This window comes from Plecotus auritus (assembly GCF_963455305.1).
Source record: "Plecotus auritus genome assembly, chromosome: 6".
NCBI classification, from domain to species: Eukaryota; Metazoa; Chordata; class Mammalia; order Chiroptera; family Vespertilionidae; genus Plecotus; species Plecotus auritus.
In genome coordinates, this window is record NC_137773.1 from 68234116 (window position 1) to 68259155 (window position 25040).

The following is a 25040-nucleotide window of genomic DNA, read 5'->3' on the forward strand; positions in this document are numbered from 1 at the left end:
ACCCATGTATTCCCTTTGTATTCCCAGAGCATATTATGCACAGAATAAGTTTGCAGCTACACATGAAGTAACCTCCTCCACACTCCTTCCTTTGAGGTGGCCTGCTAAAGGGGATGTCTACAGAAGGAACTGCCATGTGAGGACAAAGGACCTCGGGTGTCTTTTTGATGGAAAATCTCAAAATCTCCTTTAAAATTCCTTTTTATTCTGGGATGAGTTTCTCTCTATAAATGATGATTTAAAAAAACAAACAAACAACAAAAAAGCTTTTCTAAAGTTACATCTTTACTAGACTATTGAGAAAAAAAACCTTAAATTATTCTTCAGAATTGACTTGTGCAATCAGAATTTCTGGTGGCATGCAGGAAGCCGTTTGCAAGATGAAATAGTGTCAGCTGTGATTTCAGAGATTCTACTTGCCTGGTACCTATGGCTGCAAAAATTCCCCTATCTCGAAGGTGCTGACCTAAGTAACTTTGGAAATGAGTGGATGTGTGTGAGACTAAAGGGAAAAGGAATTGCACACAAGCACTGTACTCCAGTTAATAAAGTCGTTTCCCGCAGGGTACCAGTTAACAATGCTGACACTGCGATAAATGCATACCAAAGTGAAACAATTAAATGGATGGCAGGTGGTGAGAGCCAGGCTTCTCACTGTGGGAGTGGGAGTCTACAAATAAGCAAGGGGAGAAGGCAGAATGATCCATATGGTAATGGGTTATGAATAGAAATATCGGTATAAACTCATGTTTAACTTAATATAGATACAAATATTACATATACCAATATCCTATATAATAAAAGCCTAATATGCTAAGTGTCCGGTCGTCCGTTCAACCAACCAAAGCATAATATGCTAATGATATGCTAAAGGCTGCTCAACTGTTCGCTATGATGTGCACTGACCACCAGGGGGCAGACACTCCAACCGGTACTGAGCGAGATGGGCCGGACACGCCCTGGAGCCCTCTTGCAGTCCCTCCCTGGCTGGCCAACCTACTGCGTCCCTCCCCAGACCTGATTGTGCACCTGTGGGGTCCCTCGGCCTGGCCAGTGCCCTCTCACAATCTGGGACCCCTCGGGGGATGTCAGAGAGCCAGTTTCGGCCCAATCCCACTCAATGCAGGAGCTGCCCCCTGGTGGTCAGTGCACTCCCACAGGGGGAGTGCCGCTTAGCCAGAAGCCAGGCTCACGGCTGGCAAGTCCAGCAGTGGGTGGCAAGAGCCTCTCCCGCCTCCGCGGCAGCGCTAAGGATGTCCGACTGACAGGTATCCCCCAAGGACTCCTGGACTATTAGAGGGCACAGGCTGGGCTGAGGGGACCCCCCAAATGCACAAATTTGTGCACCAGGCCTCTAGTTTATATATATACTAAAGGCCTGATGCATGAAATTCGTGCAAGGGGCTTGGCCCTTGCAGGCACTGCGGCTTGCCTCAGCCCTCGCAGCCCTGGCTTTGTCCAGCCTAATTAGCATACTACGCTTTTATTATTATAGATGTCTATACACAGCATAAACTCCTATTTTTTCTTGTCAGCTGAGAGGGCCTATAAGAAATGACACTCTAGTAGCAATAAGCATATCTTGTGTCCAAATCCTGGAATCTAATACTATTTTCCAAAGAATGTACAGGGCTCCATTGAGAAACGGCTGATTCTAGGACTGGAATAGGAAATATACAAGACAAGTCTGGACCTGGGAGTGCCAGAAAGTAAGGAAGTGCTCAAAATACACACACATACACTGATGTGGGTATGTTAAAGTAACACAGTAGCCAACTGAGAGAGCTCCATGGCTTCCATGGCCAAAGCTGGAACAATTTGAGGAAGTAAATAATGTAGAATTGGGTTATAACCCAAAGTATAAAATACATATCTATGAGCCCATGATATAAATGAATGAATTAATTAATTAATGGACAAGGGGAAAGAGACACATATGCCATGCCAAAGAATTCCAAATAGGTTAAGTAGACCAAGATGACTCAACTATTTTTATTTAGCCATAAATAAAATGCTGTGCACTTTACATTATGTGACATATATAAGCCAAACAGCAGGACTCAGTAACAAAGTACATCTAATAACTTGGGAGCAAAGCTGTACCAAGTATGTTGCAGGACTCTGGTGCTACACAGAAAGAGCACAAGGACTCCTCCAAGCTCTTTCTGAGTGCCAAATCTGGAAACAGAAATGAGGGTAAGGTCAGGAGGAAAGGCACCTGAGACCTGGATCCAGTCCTAGCACACCAAGCACCAACCAGGTGGCCTAACTGGTGAATGGGCACATATCACTGGTGAGACCAGCAGGATGCTCCTAGTCTTCAGTGGAAGGTAGAGGCCCATGTATAATGTATGGCAAAGCCCCACACATCTCCCAGTTCTCAAATTCTAGATCTTCAGGTTCCTACCTTTCTTTTCCAGTAGAGAATCTACCTCAGGTTGGATCCACAAATCAAAAATTAATAGCAGAATCATGTTCTAAAGCAGAAACCAAGCGATCTTACTATCAGTTCAGGTTTAAAGCAAGGAGAGAAAGGGCACCTTGAGATAAAATCTAGAAGGAGTGACTCTAGGATAGAAGAAAGGGTGACCACGTCAGCTGGCAGGCCCTCCCTGAGTCATGGGTAAAGTTACTTCCACACATATTTTCTTTCCCCTCATTTTACAGTCAATATTCAGCAAGCAAATTCCCAGTATAATCAGCTCAAGGAAGCTTCCCTCTAAAAATAAATTTCTCAAAATATATTTAGTCTCATATTAGTTTGGGTAATAGGAAAAAACAGCTCATGTTGTGCAATCACTCCTAGATGCTGAGCATCAAAGTTCTAGATCTTCAGATATGTGAGGCTATCTTGGAATATGGAGAAGAAAAAAAAACAAAACAAAACCCCAGAAGATGAGGCCAGTCTTCTATTTTCCCAACTACTTCACCAGTGAGAAGAGTTCACTCTATTAACTAAACCAATAAAAGGAAATAAAAATACCTGATCGAGCAATGCCACTATCCCTGTCTTCATTCTGCCCTCTGCTTGGCATGTCAACTGGAGTGCTATGTGCTAAGATAAAAGCAAAAGAAAACCATGTTAGTGGGCTCGTCAAAGAAGGAAGTTGTTTTTTTCAATGAGTACAATATTTTTGAATTTCAAAATAGGCTACTGCTATTGATGATTGGCATAAATTTACAGAGAGATTAATTAGAAATCAAAATTAAATGCATAAAAAGACAATAGAGTAAGAAGAAAGCAGAACCAAGTAACTACTTGCCTTCACTATCCTACTATAGCATATAAACTTTTTTGAGTGATGCTCATCTCTAAAAAACTGAATAATCAACTACTGATGCAATTAAAACAACGAACAAACATTCTCAGGCAGATAGTTTTAGCCATTTTCCTCATTAGGAGTAGCATTTAAATAGCATTGTATTTTCAAAATGCTTTAAAATCAGTCTCAGTCGTAACTATAGGCAACTCAAGGAAGAAAAATACTTGAAAACCATTTCATAAATTTAAAAAATGTTTCTCTGTTTGTAACCCACTCTCTTGGCAGATAGAAACCACATATTCATTTTCAAATATTTCTTCCTCCACTTCTTTTCCATATACACCCATGCACAGTACTATTGCAGTTACTTAGAAAAACTTATGTCCTGGCATGAATTTTAGAAAACACTAAAGTATTACAGACTTCTTGGAATGCTTCAGATTGATTCAAACTGCATTCTTATTGAGCTAGAGAGCAGAAGACATGTTGCCACAGTAAGCTTGAAACCCAGGGCCCTGCCTGATTAATAAACTTGCCAGCTATTTTTTGAAGCCTGTTTATTTTCACAATTTTACAGAGTATATAAACATGTTATCCTCACTCTAAGTAGGTAGGAAGGTGTCAGTTTTATTAGGGTGTCAGTTAACTATAGTGTTTAAACATATTTCAGGCCACAAAGAAGAACAGAATACCATTTGCCAAAACACAACCTTTAATGTTAGTGATGAAGGTTCCCACACTTGTTAATCAAGCCAGACTACAACAGCCATTCAACAGCTTTAGCTAGCAAGGCCAATTAAATCTCAGACTTTACCTACCCACAGAGACCGAGATGATTACACCTGTAAAGAACCTAAAAACTGTGTTTAAACTGCTTAAATGAGAGAGAGAGAGAGAGAGAGAGAGAGAGAGAGAGAGAGAGAGAGAGAGAGAGAGAGAGAGAGAGGTGTGTCTTCCATGCTTTTATTAGAGTGACTTTTGAAGAAACTCCGTGCAGGTACGAATGCAGGTGAATACATGAATAAAAGATACCATGGCAAAGGGGAAAGGTTCATAGCACCAGAAGAGGCCTACAAAAATTAGAAAATGTAATCCTCTTAGAAACACTAAGGGCTCATTTCAGACCAAAATCAGCTTACCCTAGGGTTTAACAAAGACATTTACAATAGAGGTTCACTGGTGGAATTTTCAAAACACCATGAACTTGGCTGCATTTGAAACGAATATCTCAAGAGCCCCTTGGATTTCTAGAGAGGTACCAAATAGGATTTTTCTCTAGGAGCCTTCCCAGGATTTATTAATGTGTGTGTGGGTCACACCGTACTCAGCATTCCACACAAACCTGCAAAGAAAGAAGCACTCCGGGTGAGCCGGAGAGGTCCTCCTTCTGCCACCCCCTGCAGCAGCTTGCTGCTGCATGCCTGCAGCAGACCTAGGGACAGAAACACACAGAGGAGGGCAAACAAAGTATACACAAAAAATAAACACGGATTCAAGATAATGCAAAAAACAACAACACACAACACAATAAACTCAAATAAAGCAAAACACACACTCACAACAGTCGTATTCAGAAAGAAAGAACCCATTCATGGGCTGATTTTACCTAGGTTACTTCCAGTACGACAAGGACCCAAATTATTCTGATTTGTGTTCAGCTTTCCCAAGTTGGGGTCTTGGTTGATGTATTCAAAGCTGTCTTGCAAACTAAATCCCGGGAGGGGAGGAAGGGAGAGAGAGAAGAAAAATGTCAAGAGATGAATAAAGCTGCTTTCTAAGAGACTCTCAAATATAGACACCTTATCAGTTGCCCAGACTTTTCTTTATAAATGAATAGTCTCACATCTACCAGTGTGAAATAAACTTTAGGGGAATTTGCTAGAGAAAAAGAAAAGAAAAAAGCTTTTTGGAGGTAGTCTAACCTATAAAACCAAACAATGCATTCCTAACAGTTTCCCATTACATGGGATAACAAACTCTATAAATGTTTAAAAATTCATTAGAGAGAGAGAGAAACATTGATGTGAGAGAGAAACATCGATCAGTTGCCTCCCATATGCACCCCGACTCAGGGGTCGAACCTGCAACCCGGGTATGTGCCCCGACCGGTAATCGAACCCGAGACTTTTCTGTGTATGGGACGATACTCCAACCAACTGAGCCACACAGGTCAGGACCAAACTCTACAAATTTTGATCAGTGGCTGACACATCAGATATTGCTATTAATTTCTAACTTATGATTTAGTGACTGACACTCAAGATGTTACTATTCATTTCAAAGGTAATTTTACATAAATCTTTAAAACAAAATTAATTTGAACTCTTAGTTAACATCAATGAGCAATTCAGCAACTTTTTTCAGGAGGAGAATATAACAGAAATTGATATGATTCCTATAGAAATTTGAGTTCGCAACATCTAAAAATTTAGGATTACTAACACACACAAATGTGAGGGAAGCAGATTTTAATAATTCGTTGTATTTACAATAAGTAAAATAAATATAAATATTTTGAAAATAATACAGAATAATGAGGCCATGGTGATTTTTAGTGAAATCTGAGCTCAAGATTCTACTACAGGGAGTTCAGGCAATAAATGTTCAGATAATATCAAGGGTCTGAAAAAGAATCTCTCACAAGAAATAAACGTCACTTCTCATACTAGCCTAAGTCATGATAGTCCAATGTTAAGTGCTCAAACAATTATTACTTTGTTGAAGAGTAAGCGAACTTACACGATGGTCCTCAAATCTACAAAGGAATATACTTTTAATTTCCCAGGATAACAGCCTTCATTTGACTCATAAGGATGCCCCTTTAATTTATAACTAACCTTTCTTTCAAATGTACCAAAGTATAACAAGTGTTTATTTTTAAAAGCATATAAAATATGCCTGCTAGCAAAGTTCAAAATATATGAACAAATGTACCAGAATAGGAGTTAAGTTAGCTATTTCAGTATTTTTCGTCTACACAGAAGTATATAATTAGAGGAAGAAAAAACCTCTTGAGTGAAAATCAGAAAACTGCATGGCCCAAGCACCAGCCGAGCACAGAGGCTACACCAGCTGATTAGATGGCAAGCATGGACAACCCGTCCTGCCAAACAGGTCCTCAGCAGCCTGGAAAGACTCTCTGTGTACTTTTTTCCTTAAACAAATAAACAAACACACTAACAAACAAGTGTTCAAGTTTTTTTTTAAGGATAAAAAAGACTGGTAATTCCATAAACTCATTAATGTGATTCCTCTTTTTTCCCCTTCGCTGCTCATTTTCTAGGGTATGGAAGCTTAGGGATGGTAGTAAGAACATAGTGGGCACCAGAGGGACCCAAAAGATACAGAGAAGCGGTCATTTGTTTTTAAGTCCACCTGATAAAGTCAAAAAGCCTTTTCATGTGCAGTGTGTATAGGAAAATGGCCACTTTTAAAATCCCTGTATTAATGTGGACTTATCCTGCTTCTCATTTCAAAAGGCATTATGGCCCTTGAAGAATTACTCTATCCAGAAATAGACACCTAGAAAATTGAGGGCGGGGCAGGGGGGGGCGGCGGGAAGAGGTGGTATGCAAAATCCCATACTTACTTATTTGTGCTCCCACAGAAGCTGCCCATTCTAGCAGAGAAGACTTTACTAATCATCAGTTGTGGAGGAGAGCTGTGTGTGGGGGGTGGGGAGTGGGGGGAAAAAACAAAATGCATTTTTAAATTAATGACTCAATATCACCATTCCACTTCTCACAACCAGTAGAAAAAGAGGCCCAAACTCACCGTATATAGTGTATCTTTAAGGTGGAGCCCTTGTAACTCATTGCAACTGAGCCAAACATCATTTCCCCTAGCATGTTGACATCTGAAGCTGGTCTTGTGTACTGCCACACACGAAAGAAACCGAAATCAGTTAGCGTGTGGCACAATGTGATGTGCAAGGCAATAGAAATAATATTCATTAACCTCTGGGCGCCTCTTTAGTTTAGTGGATAATTATTTCTCAACGATGCAATTGATCATTCTACGATCTTAATGATGATAGCCTATTTTTCTCAAATTATTACTAATGTCCATGATTTCTTCTTTATACACAGTATCTTCAGGATCCCAGTGTTTTATCAGATTTTTAATTTTGTTATGAGAAACAAATGTTTTTATTATCTCCATTGATAAACTCTAAGTAGAAAGATTATGTTATGAAGGAAACAGGGTCACTCTTTCCTTGGTACTAAGAACACATCCTGAAAAGAAATAGGATTCAGTATTATGCAATCAAATAATGAACAGTGTTGGATAAAAGTGCCAACTGGTACAGGCAGGGTTTATCAGGTTCCAAAAGATAACAGATGATTTGGTACCTCTGAAGTTTTACAAAAATATTTTTTGAATATTTGATGCCTCTAGCTTCTGAAAGGTTTTTCTTGTCCCCTTTGTCATCCAAAAGGATGGACTGTGCTGCCTTCACTTTGCCCACTCTCATTTGCTTGTTAACACACTGCAGCCTCCTCTATTCAAACTGCACTAGTGACTCCCTGTCAATGCCAATAATGGACATTTCCCAGTTTGCTTTCTTCAATGTCTCTCTTAATAACTCCTTTAAAGCTCTTTTTTCCCAGATCATCCCTTGAACAGGGTTGTTCCCTGAGGGCCCTCCTATTCACTTACTGCATTCTCGATTGTGGTTTTGATTATCCTTTATATAGGAATATACACCACATCCTTAGCTCTAGGCTCAAACCTCTCCTTGAACTCTCAAATCCTATATCCAAAATGCATTCATTCACATATATTTGAATACAGTAGGTCCTTGGGTTATGTTGGAGATCCGTTCCTATGGCGCGAGATAACTCGATTTTTGCAGTAAGTCGGAACCCACCTACATAAGCACCTGCATCACTCACATGGAGCATATACACAACAGTAAAAAAAAAATTTAAAGAAAGATAACAATTCCTAACCTTTACTTGTGGTAAATAAATAATAAAAAACATAAAGCACATATGTACATACGTCGAAATGACGGAACTTTTATTTTTTTATAAATAAATGGGAGATGGCGATATAACCATGAAACGACGTACGTCGTGTCCGATGTAACCGGAGGACTGCCTGTATTATGAACATCTGATATGTGAATGAATGCATTGGATATAGGATTCAAAGCACCTATTATAAATGCTGGTGACACACTGACAAACAGGACAGATATAACCCAGCACAGCTTGACTAAAACAAAACAACCATCTCTCTGGGACCCAGCCCACCAGCCACAGTCTCTGCTAGTATGCTTTCCCAAGCAAAGACATGGGTGTCATCCTGAACACCCTCTTCTCAATCTTTCTTTCTTAACTACAAATATACACATGTATACATACATACTGGTACACGCAAGTACACACATACACACACACAAACACATATATACATCTACCTGTGTTTGCAGAGGAGGAATGAGAAACATAAATCTATCAGCTTTGTTTAATTAGGCTTCTCTCTGGTTACAGGTAAAACTAACCTCTTCTCACTACATGCAGACAGAAACCCAGTTGCTTTCCTATTCTTTATTAATAACTTCCACCCATGACCTCCATTTTTATAATCTGCTTTTTCTTGGCTACAAGATCCACATTCCAACTGTGATTCTCAATCAGTTAACTTTTGGTACATGAGATGGTGCTCAACCAACTGAGCCACACTGGCCAGGGCATATTTTATACTCTGAGACCCAGGAGTACTGTGAAATAAAGGCAAATACATGGCACAAATCCTGACCAGGATATTAATAAAGTTCTATAGGTGTATGGCTGCTGGTTATTCCCTTCGCTTTGCTCTTCCAGCAACAGGACAACAAAATTTTACACAGATCAAAAAGGAAAAAACTGATATATCTTCCATTAATTATAGCCTCTGCTATTTAATATTTATAAAACTTTTCTTATATCTAGTTAGCCAATATATTTCTCAATAACTCTAATCCCTAGCCTCTACTGCCTTACAACACACACACACACACACATCAAACATAAAAAATGCTCCCAGCCCTCTGTCCTTCACACTCAAGGTACATCTTGCCCTTTCTTTCTTCTCCTATCCAAGGTTTTCTTTTCTCCCTTCTACTGGAAAGTGCTATTTTCTTAGAAGGCCCATGTACATTCCCAGAATCCTTAGAGTTCTTATAACAAAGCTGGAAAATACATGTGTATTAATCAGCTTCTAATAACAAAGGGAGCAAAACCAGAGGGTTTACCTCACTGGCAATATTTCTTCCTCATTGGGTGTGTATTATCTCTGCTTGATCACAGTTTTTATCAAGAGCTAAAGGCCACTGTATAAAAACGGCATTGATGTGAAACATTTAAGAGAGCACGTTTTGTAACACTGATTCTCATATTCCTGGATTGGAACCCTCCAGCAGGCATTACTCCCTGTGGAGAAATTAGAGTAAATGACTTTACCCTGGGGTACTCCACATGGGAGGGATGGGGTACCTGGTACTTGGGAAGCTGCTCCTTCGCGTATTGTGAGGCTCCCCAAGAAGAACCGAAGGAGGAGATGCTGCTGCTGGTGCTGCTGCTGCTGCTGCTGCCTCCCTGACAGCACTTGGCTGACGTTTTAATAGGGACATCCTCTGTTTTCTGGGTTAGGAGAGACAATCAAGGTGAGTGTGGCTAAATATAATGGGCTTCCTCAACATGGTCTGCATTGGGAACTCCTTTGTTAAAACATTCTGCATGTTATGCTAAGTGCATAGAAACCAGAAGCTTTTATTTTTTTACTGAGGACAAAATGTGGTTCCTGAGAATCTGTAATATTTAGGAGGGAAAATGCTGGAGAAGAGTACTGGACAGAAGGTGGTGGGTTATGTGTTAAGACTTTATCCTCTTTAAATAATGCAACTATTATTTACTTTCCAGTTCATGTTTTAAAATAATCAATGAGCTCCGATCTCTGTATTTGTTACTAGAGGATTTTGAGTATTAAAGAGAGTCATAATTTATTAAAAAACCAATGAGAAAGACATTGCTTCAAATTCCAGTATTTTCCAATTGGAACTAAGAAAACAAAAATATTAATTTGGGAAAACTGGGTTTGTGTATTTAATGACACATCTCCTTTAAAACTCCTTTAAAGGTAATCAGAAAGAAAATCATGAGGCCAAGTTTGTGAAAGATGAAGCCAAAACTCTGAAACTGGAGCTACTGCGAATTGCACAGCATGTGATAGAAATTTGGCCTTTAAAGGTTAGAGGTAATAGAAGGTTATCTGCTATACATTCCCTAAACAGAGTTCACTGCTAATTTTATGACATAAAGGCACAAAGATACATCTTTATTAAATTTTCCCTTCTTTCTACACCCAAAGATAGTACTCCCAACAGAAGCATCCTGTGCCCTCTATGGTAAATTGCTGCTATTCGAGTCTTGCTTTTCTGTGTGCAGTTTTTGCTTGGAAAACCATGAATGCAACTGCAGCTTATCTAATCTCCAATGTGACAGTCACACTGGTGGTCTAATGCAAATGCCTGCATCATGTGCTTGATACAAACTCATGACGTACTGTGCTTGCCAAGGGGCTGGAGGGCTGAAAATGGGGAAAGAATGTAAGGAAAACGTAAAACAGCCTCTCCAGCAGTGATGGCATTCAAAGTTGCACTTGGTTATTCCCGAGCATCTGACACTCCCTCAACACCCTCTTCAGATCTCACTGTTACTTAATACCACTTAAGCCAGAAACACAGCCCCTCAGAAGACCTAAAGTGACACAAAGTCCATACCTGCCTCACAAACTGCTGGAGCCTTTGGCTGGGTACAACATTCTGAGCAGTCTATAATTGGAGATAGCACCTGGTACAGTGAAGAGAGCGCCCACTGAACTTTCTGTAGCCTTGGGCACATTACAAACCTCCCTGGACCTAGTTGCCTTTTTGATTAAACGAGTGCTTCCAAAAAAGCTTATATTCCAGACGCCAGTGTCAGCACTGCTCTGACTAAAGATTCCAGTTGCTTTTTGAAAACCAGTTAGAATTATTTCCTCCTCCAGCTGTTATGACCATTAGGAGCCCTCAACTAAACCATCTGTGCAAGGTCTTCAGGGCAACAGGAAATGATATGGGAAATCAAGGGAAACCATGTCCCGTCCACCAAACAAAGGGTCAAGTGTTCACCTAAACGTTGATGCAAATCCACCATTAAAGCTTACAGGTGAATCACCTGAGACATTTCAAGTCTCCCCCCCTCCCCACCCCGCCACCCCTCAAACCTACCTAACAAGCCCAACAACTACTGTAATGATTAGCTACCTGGCAGACTTCCACTTTAATGCACTACAGAACCCACCCAGCTAACTGCCTTTAACCAAACACTTCCTTCCTGCAGAAAGGATCCTTATCAAAAGCAGGAAAACAGCCCCTTGGCCCTGATGAGACAAAGAGCATGACATAAACTACTCATTTACTTTAGCTACATATTCTGTAAACTGCCAGAATTTTGTCAGTATAGGTAGCAAGTAAAGAATGAATACAAATGGATTTATTTAATTTGCAAACAGCTGAATAACTATTGAAAAGAGAATGGAAGGTCTAAAGGTGACAACTTGCAAGTACTCTGGACTAACTTTCTGGCTCCAAGGGATCAAGAGCTGCGTGGCCCAAGCCAGGTTGGCTTGGTGGATAGAGCATCAGCCTGGGGACTGAAGGGTCCTAGGTTCGATTCCCGGCAAGGGCACATACCCAGGTTGCGGGTTTGATTCCCACTAGGGGGCATGCAGGAGGCAGCCGATCAATGATTCTCTCTCATCATTGATGTTTCTATCTCTCTCTCTGCCTCTCCCTTTCTCTCTGAAATCAATAAAAATATATTTAAAAAAAAAAAAAAAGTTGCTTTGTCCTCACTTGACCCATCCCCAGGTCCTCCCGTGCCCTGCCCCTCACCACCAACTCCACCACCCTGCCTTCCACTAAGAAAAGGAAATAAATAAAAGCCAGACAGGTTGAGAAGCACTACCTTTTGAATGATGACAAGGCATGTTAGCATGCTGAAGCCCAACACTGAGGAGAGCTATTTGTGTTTAGCCCAGTGCTCTGTAGCGCTGGCTATGAGAAATACTGACAGAGTGATCTAATTAATTTCCCTTCAGGCTAACACTTTATGAATTTTAGAGTTCTCAGATTTCCTATTACACTGAACATATTTGGTATTAAAATCCTACTAGATTGCAACTCACCAGCAAATTCACCTCTAGTAATATTTACAGTACAATGCTTGGCATCTGTCACAATTACTTGCTAACAGTTTCATCTGTGCATTAGTAAGAATACAAATGCAGCCCTGGCTGGGTTTGCTCAGTGGTCAGAGTATTAGCCCACTGACCAAGGGGTCGTGGGTTCGATTCCCAGTCAAGGGCATGTACTTTGGTTCCAGGTTCCCCAGCCCCAGTAGGGGCAGGTGCAGGAGGCAATCGATGTGTCTCTCTCACATCAATGTTTCTCTCTCTCTCTCTCTCTCTCTCTCTCTCTCTCTCTCTCTCTCTCTCTCTCTCTCTCTCTCTCCTCTCCCCTCTTCCTCTCTCCCTTCCACTATCTCTAGAAATCAGTGGGAAAAATATCCTCAGTGAGAATTAAAAACAAAAACAAAAAGAATACAAATGTAGCCCAGAAGGTGGAGGGGAAGCTTTTCTTATGTTTCTTCTGAACTATCAATGGCTGTGTACAATATAGCCCAAAGAGACAATTAAGAATTAATAAACAATTGATTAAAAGCACAAACAAAAAAGATGAAAGCAAAAGTGCATTTCATACCTGAGTTGCCACTTCTTCAATCTTGTGAACAGCTTTAGAATCAAATAAGACTTGTCTACCTCGCCTTTCACAGTCTTGGTAAACAATCAGGCGAATCTCGTTCAGGTCAAATTCCGAACATGACCAACTATGGATTAAAAAAAGAGAAATAAGTTATGGTATCTGTATGACCTGGAATAATCTTCCCCACCTGTGTGCCTGTGTGCACATCAGAAGGCCACAAGTATGCAGAGGCAGTGATCCCTTCAGACCTGGGGCAGACAGCCTTGTCTATGGACGCCAACGGGCCATACAAATATTGCCAGTGTCCATGACAAAGGTTGGGAAGACTGCTTTAAATAATAAATAATTGGTGAGAAAGCTTCTCCTTCAAAAGCCATTTTGGGAAAAGATGGTAGCCAGAAATCCTAAGGACATGTGTAGAGAGCTGAATGTGGATGTCTGGGTTCTGGGAACACAGCTGAGGTCTAGGATGTTCAAGCTTTTGTGTCATTGGGCTGGGAACCATTCAGAACAAGTCAGTAGAGCCTTCTCTCTTCCTCTCCCATCCACCCATGCTCAGGTCAAATTGGGAGAAATTACATATCCTAAGATTTAGTATTTTCATCTATTATAGCTGGCTCTGGCAAAGAAGTTTTAAAAATGAAGTACATTACTGGACAGCATCTGAATTGCTAAAAACAATAACAAATAAAGGAAGCATGGCTTATTCCTAAGTAGACCAAAAGCTACTGGAATAAAGCTGCTCTAAACATAGGTTTGTTCCTGAATAAAAAAATGAAACCAGAATGCAATAGTACAGTGAAGGTCTGGGGAGGGGGCTAATGGGGTGGTGGTGGGGGAACATCTGTAATTCTTCCAACAATAAAGATACATGTTTAAAAAGCTTCTCATATTTTCAGATTAAGGGGTGGGGGAGAGGGGCAGGGAAGTCCCTAAATGATTTAAGGAAGTGACATTTAAACACAAACTTGAAGAAGAGTTAAAGAGATAAAGTGTGAGAATGAAGAACACAGTAAGAGGGAGAGAAATGGTAAGATGTAAAGTGCTGAAATTGAGAAAGAGAAAAAAAAAAAAAAAAGCCAGAGGAAGAAAGAACTTGAAAAGTAGGCTGAGAAGGCAGGCCAGGATCCTGCCCTAAGTGCAGTCAGAAGCACTTAGGTAAACAAAGGTTGATAAACTCAGGTCTATGCTTTTAAAGTTCAATCTGGCTGCTCTAAGGAAAACAGGGTGGGACATAGTAGGACTGGAAGCAGGAAGGCCAAATAGAGTTTATTTTTAGTTCAGGCCCTTCATAATGAAGGCTACAGTGACAGGAGAAAAGGAGACAAATACTAGAGGGATATTCAGGATGCAGAACTGATAAGATGTGGTGGTGAACTAGATGGGTGCCTGAAGCAAAAGGGGTGCTAACTGCTTAGAGAATGCTGGAAGAGGAGTCGTCCTGAAGGGATAGAGGATGGACAGTTAGATAGACAGACAGACTGACAAAAACAAACTGTAAAACTAAGAGACAGAATAACTGAAGTGAAGTCAGACAAGTCTGGATTCAAACCCGAACTCTCTGAGCTACCATTTCTTCATCAGCACAATGAGAGTATTACTACCCACCCTCAAAGCTGCCATAGGAATTAAATGAAATATGTAAAGTGCTTTACATAGAGGCTGATGCACAGTAAGTGCTCCAAAATGGTAATAATTACTTAAGAAAATTGGTAATGCTACTTTAAAAAAAAAAAATCACAAACTGTGCATTACTGCTCCTTTCCTTTTTCAGGCAGTGGTAGCAGATGTGTTTTCTTAAATCCCAGCACCAAAAAACATAAAAGTTCTGGTTTTACTTTCTTTTAACAACTAAAGCTACCATGCTCTAAGCTACTATGCCCAACTTTCATAACAACATGGCAAGGGCATTCTGGAAATCATTTTTCTTCCACTCTCAGTCCAGAGGTAGTCCACAGTCCAGGCCTGGCCCATCAGACATGACCCTATGATGTCCAACTAGGCTGTGATAGCCAGTCCCCACTTAGTTGCTCAGCTGATAAATGGTAACCCTAGAGTTGCTGGTGCCATTATGAGGTGAGAGCCTTTCTGAAGAAAAGGCAACGTGGAGGAAAGCAGAGGTGAGCAACAGAATGGAACGAGACTGCTTCCTATCGGCAATCAAAGGCAGCTATTCCTGAATGAACACCATTCCTGGAGTTAGTTTTCTGTCATTTACAACTGAAAAGTCCTAATGATTGTGCCCCCAAATCACTAATACCACTAAATTTTAATTTTACAAGATCACTAAAAACACTCTCTGCAACTATTAAAACATAGTACACAAATTAAAGTTCTTAAAAGTAAAAACGCAACAAAGAATTACTTTGTGCTTCTTGTTCAATCTATTGCCTTCATTATGAAGGGCCTGAACTCATAATACATTTTCTCACAATAGCATAATTTACAAAGCAAGTTGTTCAATCCTTATTTCTGAGGGGCAACACTGACTCAAATATCAATCAAACTGAGCATAGCCTGTCCAGAAGAGTTAAAATAATGATTACCTTATTAAAAGTTTCATATTAGTTTTCCACTTTAAAAGATGGAAATAAAAGATGTAGGAAGGGCAAAGTATGTATGTCAAGACTCCAATTTTTTTGACCAAAATTCCTTAGAAAGTATTTTCTAAAATATGAGAAGAACTCTATTCATCTTCTTCCATATCAATATTGTCTTTGGTTTAACACCTAATTATAATTTTGGCATCACTAATATTAGTAGAAGAAATTGGAGCTGAGTCATTTGGTGAAGGAACTACAGGCAGGACAAAGGAGATTAAATGAGCACTTCAGACTGAGACAGGCCTGGGCTCAGATCTCAGCTCTGCCTCCCACTGATTTAATGGGCTTGGGAAAGTTCCTCCAAGCAACACTTAGGGCCTATTGTGAAGATTAAAGGAGATAATCTAGGGAAACCTCCCACCACACTGCCAGCTCTTTTCCCTTCCATCCTCCACACACAGGGCCTGAGGTATTCATAATCATGTACATCATTTATTCTCTTTATGTTCACATTCACTTCAACAGTCAACCAACGGTCACTGTGGAGTGACTATGGGCACCATCCACAGAGTACTTTCCTGAGGGCAACTCGGTATTATTCAGAAGTATGAAAAATATTCCTTGAGCTTTTGCCTTAAAGTATATGACTATATTAAAGACATTTATTTTAATCAGAACTACCTCATTTCTTTGTTTTTGAAAGCAAGGAAAAAAACACTATCCCTGGCATCAAGGAACATGGTATTACTTGTCTACTTTATGGTCACAGCAGTGTGACATGAGGCACAACAAAATAAGATGATTTGTCTACCTTTTCTTACTGTAAAATGTAAACAAAAAGACTTATATGGATCCTTCTAGGTTTTAAAAGTCTACGATGCTAAGATTTACCTGGTTTGAAGTGAAGCCAGGTCTTATTCCTGGTCTTATATAATCAAGATCAGAAATCAAGTGAACAAAGTCTAAATTACTTAACTGAAAGGTAAGCAATAGTTCAAATGATTTTAAGTATAAAAAACAGAATTCTCTGTAAAATATATATATAACCATGTATTGGAGTTAAATTATGTTGCCTCAAAAGATCTGTTCAATTCCTAATTCCCAGTACCTGTGAATATAACCTTGTTTGGAAACACAGTCTTTACAGATGTAATTAAACTGAGGTCCTACAAGATTAGGATCAGCCCTAATCCAATGACTGGTGTCCTCATAAAAAGAGAGAAATCTGACACAGACACAGAAGGAAGATGGCTAAGCAATGACAGAGACAAAGACTGAAGTGATGCTTCTACAAGCTGAGAAAAGTCCAGGAATGCTGGTATTCAAGCGGGATACAATAAGAAATGTCTAAGTCACTATTCTCAAAGAACCTAAAATCTAGAAAACACAATCATGTAGGTAACTACATGAAAATAAAAGGGCAAGGCAGAATATAGAGAGCAAGAGAAAGAACAGAGAAAAATTCCTGGAAGAAGCAATATTTGATGAAGGATGGTAAGGATTAAACATGTGATGAGGAACAAGGAACAGAGTCCTTGCAGACTAAGGCATGACACAAACACAAAAAATGAAATGGAACAATGTCAAAGTCCTGGGTAGTTGGAACAGGTCTAGCTGCAAAAGCATTACATAGGAAAGATAGTTTAGGATTACTTGTGAAGGACCCTGAATGCTATGCCAAGGAATATACTATGTTTGTCCCACAAGCAGTACTGTGTCAGTCTAACCATCTGAGAAAGGGAAGGGCATGATCTCACCTGTGTTTTAGGAGAGAACTAAAGCTGTTTGAAAAAACCATTTTCAGGGCAAATGGAGAGGTAGTGCTGACTCGCATACACAGAGTTTCAAGGAGTCATGGCTAATAAGGATGAGAGCTGTAGTTGTATGATTTGTAGTAGAGTGATTTGCTACATCCTCAAAGACCTGTTCTAATGTTGGTGTTTGATGCCTCCCTTGAACTTTTACAGGAATCAGGCTAGAGGTGGGCTCAAGTACACCCATGCTGAAGCATGATCAATGAAAGAAGACTACTTCAAAAGTGTTTTTACTCTTGCTGTCACACAAGGAAACAACCCTATGTAGTGAAAAATAAAGAGTATAAAGAACAGTGTTGTGAATCAAGAATGTGAATTTTTAAAGAATCAGGTATGATATGAAAATTTAAATGGTCCAAGAAAGAGAAAATGAAACAAAACAAAACCAACAATAATGATCACAACCATAATTGGCAGATACTATCCATTTAACAATAGCTCCTACTGTGTGCCACACATTCCTCCAGGCACAGGACAAAGTAGTGAACAAATATAACTCCTGGTCCTATGAAATCCTATCCTATATAATAAAGATGTAATATGCAAATTGACCATCACGCCCTCGCACAAGATGGCCACCCCCATGTGGTCACAAGATGGCCACCACAAGACGGCTGGCAGGGGAGGACAGTTGTGGACAATCAGGCCAGCAGTGGAGGGTAGTTAGGGGTGACCAGGCCAGCAGGGGAGGGCAGTTAGGGGCGACGAGGCTGGCAGGGGAGGGCAGTTGGGGGTGACCAGGCCTGCAGGGGAGGGCAGTTAGGGGTGACCAGGCTGGCAGGGGAGGGCAGTTGGGGGCGATTGGACCAGCCAGGGAGCAGTTAGGCATCGATCAGGCTGACAGGGGAGTGGTTAGGGGGTGATCAGGCTGGCAGGCAGAAGTGGTTACGGGCAATCAGGCAGGCAGGCAGGTGAGCGGTTGGGAGCCAGCAGTCCCAGATTATGAGAGGAATCCCAGATTGGAGAGGATGCAGGCCGGGCTGAGGGACAACCCCCCCATGAATTTCGTGCACTGGGCCTCTACTCTACTATAAACAAGGATATTTTCCAGCCATTCTTAAACTCTTTTCTGCCAACTCCCACTGCTTCTCTCCTCTGTTCCAAAAAACAAATGGAAACCCTCTCAAAAGGTTTGCTCGGGAACAGCAAGGAGACCCTAATGACCATTAGCAGAAAATACAGGAAGACTAGGGGTGGAGGAAAATGGAAGATGTGCTTGAGATGGCAATCAGAGTTCACCAGGTCAGCCCAATGTACATTATTTCCCAACCTATTTATTTTAAGAATAAAATTATGTAAATAGATGACAGTAACTAATTTCAAAATTTTTGGGGCTAGGTTAGTATTCTCAGAAGATGGCTAACAAGATAAGTAATTTGCAAATTACTTAACTTTCCTCTCTTCCCTTGTTTTGTACTGATATAGTCTTAGCTGCACAAATTGCCTAGTTTAGTTTCAGAGGAACTACATAAAAATTCACCACTGAATTGCTGTCCTATGTTCAAGAGTATAGTAAAAAGACCCTTGAAGGTTCCATCTTATCAGAAAATAATGCTGGCTTAAAGATATAACTTCTAAGTGATTCCAAAATAAAATTAAAATTTTAATAAGATTAAAATGATTCCAAGTATATGTATCCTTATTATTTTATCAAAAGAAATTTATATTGGATGTTGGCTGCAATTTCTTCTATCTTCAGGAAAGTAGGGGATATATAAATCCTTTATTCCTTTTGTAAAAGAAATGTGTGGGATGAAATAATAAATCACTATGATTGGCAGCACGGCATGGAAAGAGCACTCATTGTAACTCGAGTCCAAAAGCACACTCCTGCATTCATTCCTTCCACATACTTTTAACACCTGCTTGACCCAGAGACTAGGACAGATACCGGGACTAGATCCAGTTCCTACCTCAAAATGCTTACAATCTGATATGGGAAGGCCAACCCATAAATAAATAAGTAAACTATACTGTTACAGGTATGGTGCTAAATGTCTTTGTGGCTTCTGGGGAATTTAAATGATAAAAAGGTTGTCCACACAGTGGGGGATGAGTGCAGGTCAGAGAGGATTAGGAGTATGGATTAATATTCACCCGGGTAAACACAGCTTCTAACTCTAGCTCTGCACTTTCAACTTACTCCAGGGCTCAGCATTCCCCAAATGTATCTGCCTTATATATCTCACAAGGGTGTCAGGAAAAACAGAGAATAAGTATGAAATTACTTTTAAAATTGTAAAGCATAACTCAAAGGGAAGTTCAGATACACAATCCTTTAACTGAGATCCTTGGGGCCAGATATTTCCGAATTCTATAGATAGAAAGAAGCTTATACCATATACAGTATTATGTAATGCTTCTTACAGGGTCTGAGGTGTAGTCAAGGCCCCAAATCAAACAAATTTATATTTCACCAGCCCAAGTTATGAATATATATGCCACATGGCTTAGAGATTATAATAGCCTTACATCAGTTCAGGTCAGTTCCAAAAATATTTTGAGAAATTTCAAGATTTTGGAATTGTAGGATAAGAGATCATTGACCAATATAATACATACTATGTCTAAGGAAGGTCAAAATTAAAGTAACATTCAGGTTCCCCACATTTTCCCTAATATAACTGATCCTTAACAAAGAGGACCATCAAAGTCTATGCATAAGTATCTTGTACCTGAGAGCCTATTTCTCCCCCACTGAAACAATTCTATATATGATTGTGAGTATCACATGCTAAAACCACATGTCTTTATATAATGTGTTCACATAGCAATGACAAAATATTATGAGTCAAAATACAGCCTGAAGGAACTCTGAAAGACAGAAGAGATGACAGAATTCCTCCCTTCTTTCCTGAGTTCAGGATCATGTCAGGTAAAACTCTGCAATAGGTCAACTTTGTCTGTGGCACTCACAGCACCACCACCCATACACCACTGCCCTGGGTCCACGTGGGCATCAATGAAACAGCAGAGCCCCGCACTCGGTGTCAGAATGCCCAGGTTCTAGGCAGGATTGGTATTCTAATGCTAGTAACACTCTTTCACCTCTCAGTCCAATGTTCTTCTATAAAATGATGGGTTGGGACTAAAATGATTCTTCAAGGTCTCATCCTTCCAGCTCTAACACACTATAGTCTCAAATTATCTTTTAAGTGTACACAGTATAATTCAGAATAGATAATCCAGATCCTGAGAGAAAAGCAATCTTAATAAATTAATCAACATTACTGTATGGCATGCTCTAACTCTTCTAGGTGTACTTTATTCCTTGATACGCATGCTTCTTAATATAAACACATCTCCAGTTGAGAATTTTCAGAAGACGCTAACAAAATTTGAAGAGGAAAAGTGTAAGTTCTTTTGAAGTAAGAGGGACACTGAGTGGGCAGGTCATTGTACCAACCACGACTCTGCCTCTGGCTAGCTTTCCTAGATTTGCTTTTTAATCGTTATTGTTGAAAGTATTACATATGTCCCCCTTCCCCAACCACTGACCCCTTCTAGCCTGCCCCCACCCCCTATATTTTGTTACTAATAGTTTCTTCCCTTTCTCAAACCCTTTAATAACTCAGAATTTTTAAATACGGCCCATATTTTCCAAAAGTGATTCCATTACTTTTTTAATAGAGCACTACTCATTCTTTTCTGATAGCAATAAACTAGAAACTATCTGTACTAACCCCACCCCACCCACCTGGAAAAAGAGCTTTGCTGTTCATCTTCATGTATGGATTATTCAATATTCACTGAGCTAATTCTTTCACACTGTTGTCAGTATAACACAAATAGTTAACGTGCATTAACAAATTCCAAGGGTTACTAAATTGTATACTGGCTCTACTGAAAACCAACTTGCATCAACATGATTTCATCTCTTTTTGAATGTAAGGTTTTTCCATCCTCTCCCCAGAAGAGTGTGTACTATTAACAGGTAGATGAATGAATTTCAAACTAAACATTTATGACATTGCCATATACAGTGTATGTATTGCCATATTATATATATTCATTCTAGATCCATTTAAACTGTACATAAATAAGATAAAAATTCTGTTTTCTCAGAGGTTTCCAGAGGTAAAAAGCATGATTCTTTCTGTGAGGTCTTCTGTTTGCAACATGAAAAAGCCAAAATAAATAGAAACTGTGCTTATCTTTGGTTGTAAAATATCTCTAAAAGAGATGGTGGGTACAGACGAGCACATGGGGAAGTGGTGGGGGAGAGGTGAGGCCAAAAAAAGAAGAAAGGGGGTGGGGGGAGGGGGAGAGGGAGAGATACACACACACACACACACTTTGACTCAGCCATTCTACTTGTAGGAATTAATGCTACAGATCACCTTGTACAGATCCAAAACAATTATGTACAAAAAGATACTCCCTACAGCACTGTCTGGAATAGCATAGGACTGGAAACCATGGGATAGTTAAATAATGTACATCCACACAATAGAGTACTATACTGATATAACAAATGAGGAAGCTCCTTATGCGATTATAAAATAAGCTATAAAACATAATTTTAACTGAAAAAAAAATACAAACCATTGTGTTACAATGCTACTATATATTTTTTTAAAAAGGAGAAAAACTCTGAATTTTTATCATGTATGCATAGAGTATCTCTAGAAAGATATGTGATGAATTGGTAAGACTGGCTGTGTCTGGCATAGAAAGCTGGGCTGTTGAGGAAGAGAAGTAAGCAGACCTCATTGTACAGGCACAGGGAAAGGCTTTCCCTACACTATTTACTAAATCTCTGTCAAAACAGCACAGTGAGAAAGAGTGTACACTCAAGCCAGGCAGCCTGGGTTCAAGTCCTTGCTCTGCCTCTTCCCAGCTATGTGACTTTCGAGACTTACCTAAACTCTGTTCCTTGGTATACTCCTCTGCAACACATGGGTAGTAGCACCTAACTCCTAAGTGTCCTTTTGAGGATTAAAAGCAAAGTGACAAAGAGCCAGACACACATAAGTCAGTGTGCTGTAAGTACTCGCTATGATGTTGTCTTTTGAATATTTAACCATATGACTGTCCTTTCATTAAAATTAGAATATTTAAAAAGCTTACTAATAATAAACATGTAAATTGACCGTACCTCCGCTACGCCCATAGCCAATCAGAGTGAGTATGCAAATTACCCCAACAAAGATGGTGGTTAATTTGCATATATACCTGGGTCCTGGGAACCTCCTCGGCACCCAGGTCACTCCCAGCTGGCCATCGGAGGGGCCGAGCCTGCGACTGAAGAGGAGGGCTGCTTCCCAAGCCTAAAGCCTGGGGCTTAGGAAGGGGCCGAGCCTACGACCAAACGCAGTCCATCCGGAAGTCAGTGCTGGGTTGCCCAGCTCCAGCCTGGCGACCCAACACTGACTGCCCAGGTGGCTGAGACCCAGAAAGTGAGTCAGGGTCTGATCTGCAGCCTCAGTGGAAGCTGTTGATCAGTGTACTTACCTCTCTCTTTCTCTCTCTTTCTTTCTGATCTTCGCCAGTAGCCAGGCTTTTCTTTCTCTCCCGGACTCTGCAGGGGCTGCTGTTAAGCCCCGCCTCTTTGATCAGGCCCAGAGATAGGCCTGGAGATGCTGGCTGGCATAGGAACCGACCAATCAGAACCAAAGGTGGGTGTTGTGGGGAACCAATGGCTGCCTAGGAGGCAGAGCTTTTGACGCTGACTGGCATAGGAACCGACCAATGAGAACCAAAGGTGGGTGCTGTGGGGAGCCAATGGCTGCCTAGGAGGCGGAGCCTTTGACACTTCCTGGCATAGGAACCGACCAATCAGAACCAAAGGTGGGTGCTATGGGGAGCCAACGGCTGTCTAGGAGGCAGAGCTTTTGACGCTGGCATAAGAACCAACCAATGAGAACCAAAGATGGGTGCTGTGGGGAGCCAATGGCTGCCTAGGAGGTGGAGCTTTTGACACTGACTGGCATTGAAAACAACCAATGAGAACCAAATCTGGGTGCTGTGGGGAGCCAATGGCTGTCTAGGATGCAGAGCTTTTGACGCTTACTGGCATAGGAACCGAACAATGAGAACCAAATCTGGGTGCTGTGGGGAGCCAATGGCTGCCTAGGAGGTAAAGCTTTTGACGCTGGCATAGGAACCAACCAATCAGAACCAAATTGGCCAGCAGAGGAGGGCAGTTGGGGGCGACATCAGGCCTGCAGGAGGCAGAAGCAGTTAGGGGCAATCAGGCAGGCAGGCAGGTGAGCAGTTAGGAGCCAGTGGTCCCAGATTGTGAGAGGGATGTCTGACTGTCGGTTTAGGCCCGATACCTGGGATCAGGCCTAAAATGGCAGTCAGACATCCCGCAAGGGGTCAACAATTGGAGAGGGTACAGGCCGAGTTAAGGGAACCCCCCCTACGTGCATGAATTTCATGCACCGGGCCTCTAGTATATAATAAAATTTAAATTAAAAATTAAAAATAAATAATGAAACAGGAATACAACAGGAACACCCTACTCTTTTTTTTAAAACCCATCAAAGATTCTATTATTGTCTTAAGACAAACAACCTTAATTACTGTTTGCTCAAAGAGGCTTCCTGGTAGCTGAAGCATGAGGCAGTGGGTGAACTCCTACAGGAAAACCACCTTAATGAATTCAAGGAATTCAGATTGAGTTTCAAATATGTAGTTTGGCTTTAGACAATGACCTTTATTGAGCTTTCTTCTCAGCATGCATATATCACATTTTCCTGTCCTTCTTCATTCCCTGCCTCTCCCAGGAACAGGACGAAGTCTCTAAAAAAGTAATCCCTCTTCTCATTTAGTAAACTTATTTATGTCTCTGAGTTTATTATTACTTTATCAAATTTATTTCCATCATATTAAATAACGGCCTTCTTAAGGCATAATCGCATAGAGCCTAGAGACTCTAGTTCCAGAAAGTCTGATGTTTGGCTGTAGGAAGGGGAAGACAGTGATCAGAGCTGCATAGCACACACATAAATAATTGCCTAACATTTTAGAGTCTGCCAAACATTTTTACAGAATTCACCTGAGCTGACCTTCACAAATGTCCTGTGAGAGCCTGCATTATATAATCTGTTTTACACAGAAGTTAGGAGACTTTAACAAGGTTATAACCATTAAGTGGCAAAGTCAGGACTCAAACCAATGTCTCCTGACTCCAAATTCTGTGCACTTCCAGCTCAGTGACACTATCATCTTAGCATCAGTGGCAAATAAGTCAGGGAAACCACTCTACATTCCAGGACCTCCCTCTGAATTTTCTTCTGAGGAGTAAAAACATGCCACATTTGAAAAATAAAAATTCTGGTGTATAATGTTAAGACTGAAAAGCAGAACACCAAATTATGTATACTATAGCATGACCTCAATGTGTAAAAAAAAAAAAAAAAGATATCAAGGGATTTTTTAAAAATTCACAAAAAAATAACTGCTCGTATTACAGACAAAATATTAATCTCTCTAATATATAAAGAACAACCAAAAATCAATATAGAAAAAGACTTGCAAATCAAAGGAAAACTAGGCAATGGATACAGATAGTTCACAGGAATAAAAAAAAAAAAGTCTCTAAACACATGAAAAAATGCTAGACCCCGCTCTTAGAAATTAGAAAAACAACTTAAAATCATACACCTATTAGACTGGCAAA

The 25040-nt window shown here is 40.4% G+C and overlaps 1 protein-coding gene across 4 annotated transcripts in view; it reads right to left on the minus strand.

Moving 5' to 3' along the window:
* FNIP2 (folliculin interacting protein 2) overlaps positions 1 to 25040 on the minus strand; it is a 136243-nt gene that overhangs the window by 57433 nt on the left and 53770 nt on the right. For 2 of the 4 annotated variants that reach the window (XM_080674984.1, XM_080674983.1), the window contains exons 2-8: positions 13054 to 13180; positions 9746 to 9892; positions 7038 to 7138; positions 6853 to 6924; positions 4870 to 4970; positions 4606 to 4695; positions 2984 to 3055 (exon numbers count right to left, since the gene is read on the minus strand). In XM_080674984.1, the coding sequence (XP_080531110.1) occupies positions 2984 to 3055; positions 4606 to 4695; positions 4870 to 4970; positions 6853 to 6924; positions 7038 to 7138; positions 9746 to 9892; positions 13054 to 13180 (710 nt within the window). The remainder of the gene's footprint in view (positions 1 to 2983; positions 3056 to 4605; positions 4696 to 4869; positions 4971 to 6852; positions 6925 to 7037; positions 7139 to 9745; positions 9893 to 13053; positions 13181 to 25040) is intronic. The other 2 variants (XM_080674986.1, XM_080674985.1) reach the window with 1 other exon arrangement.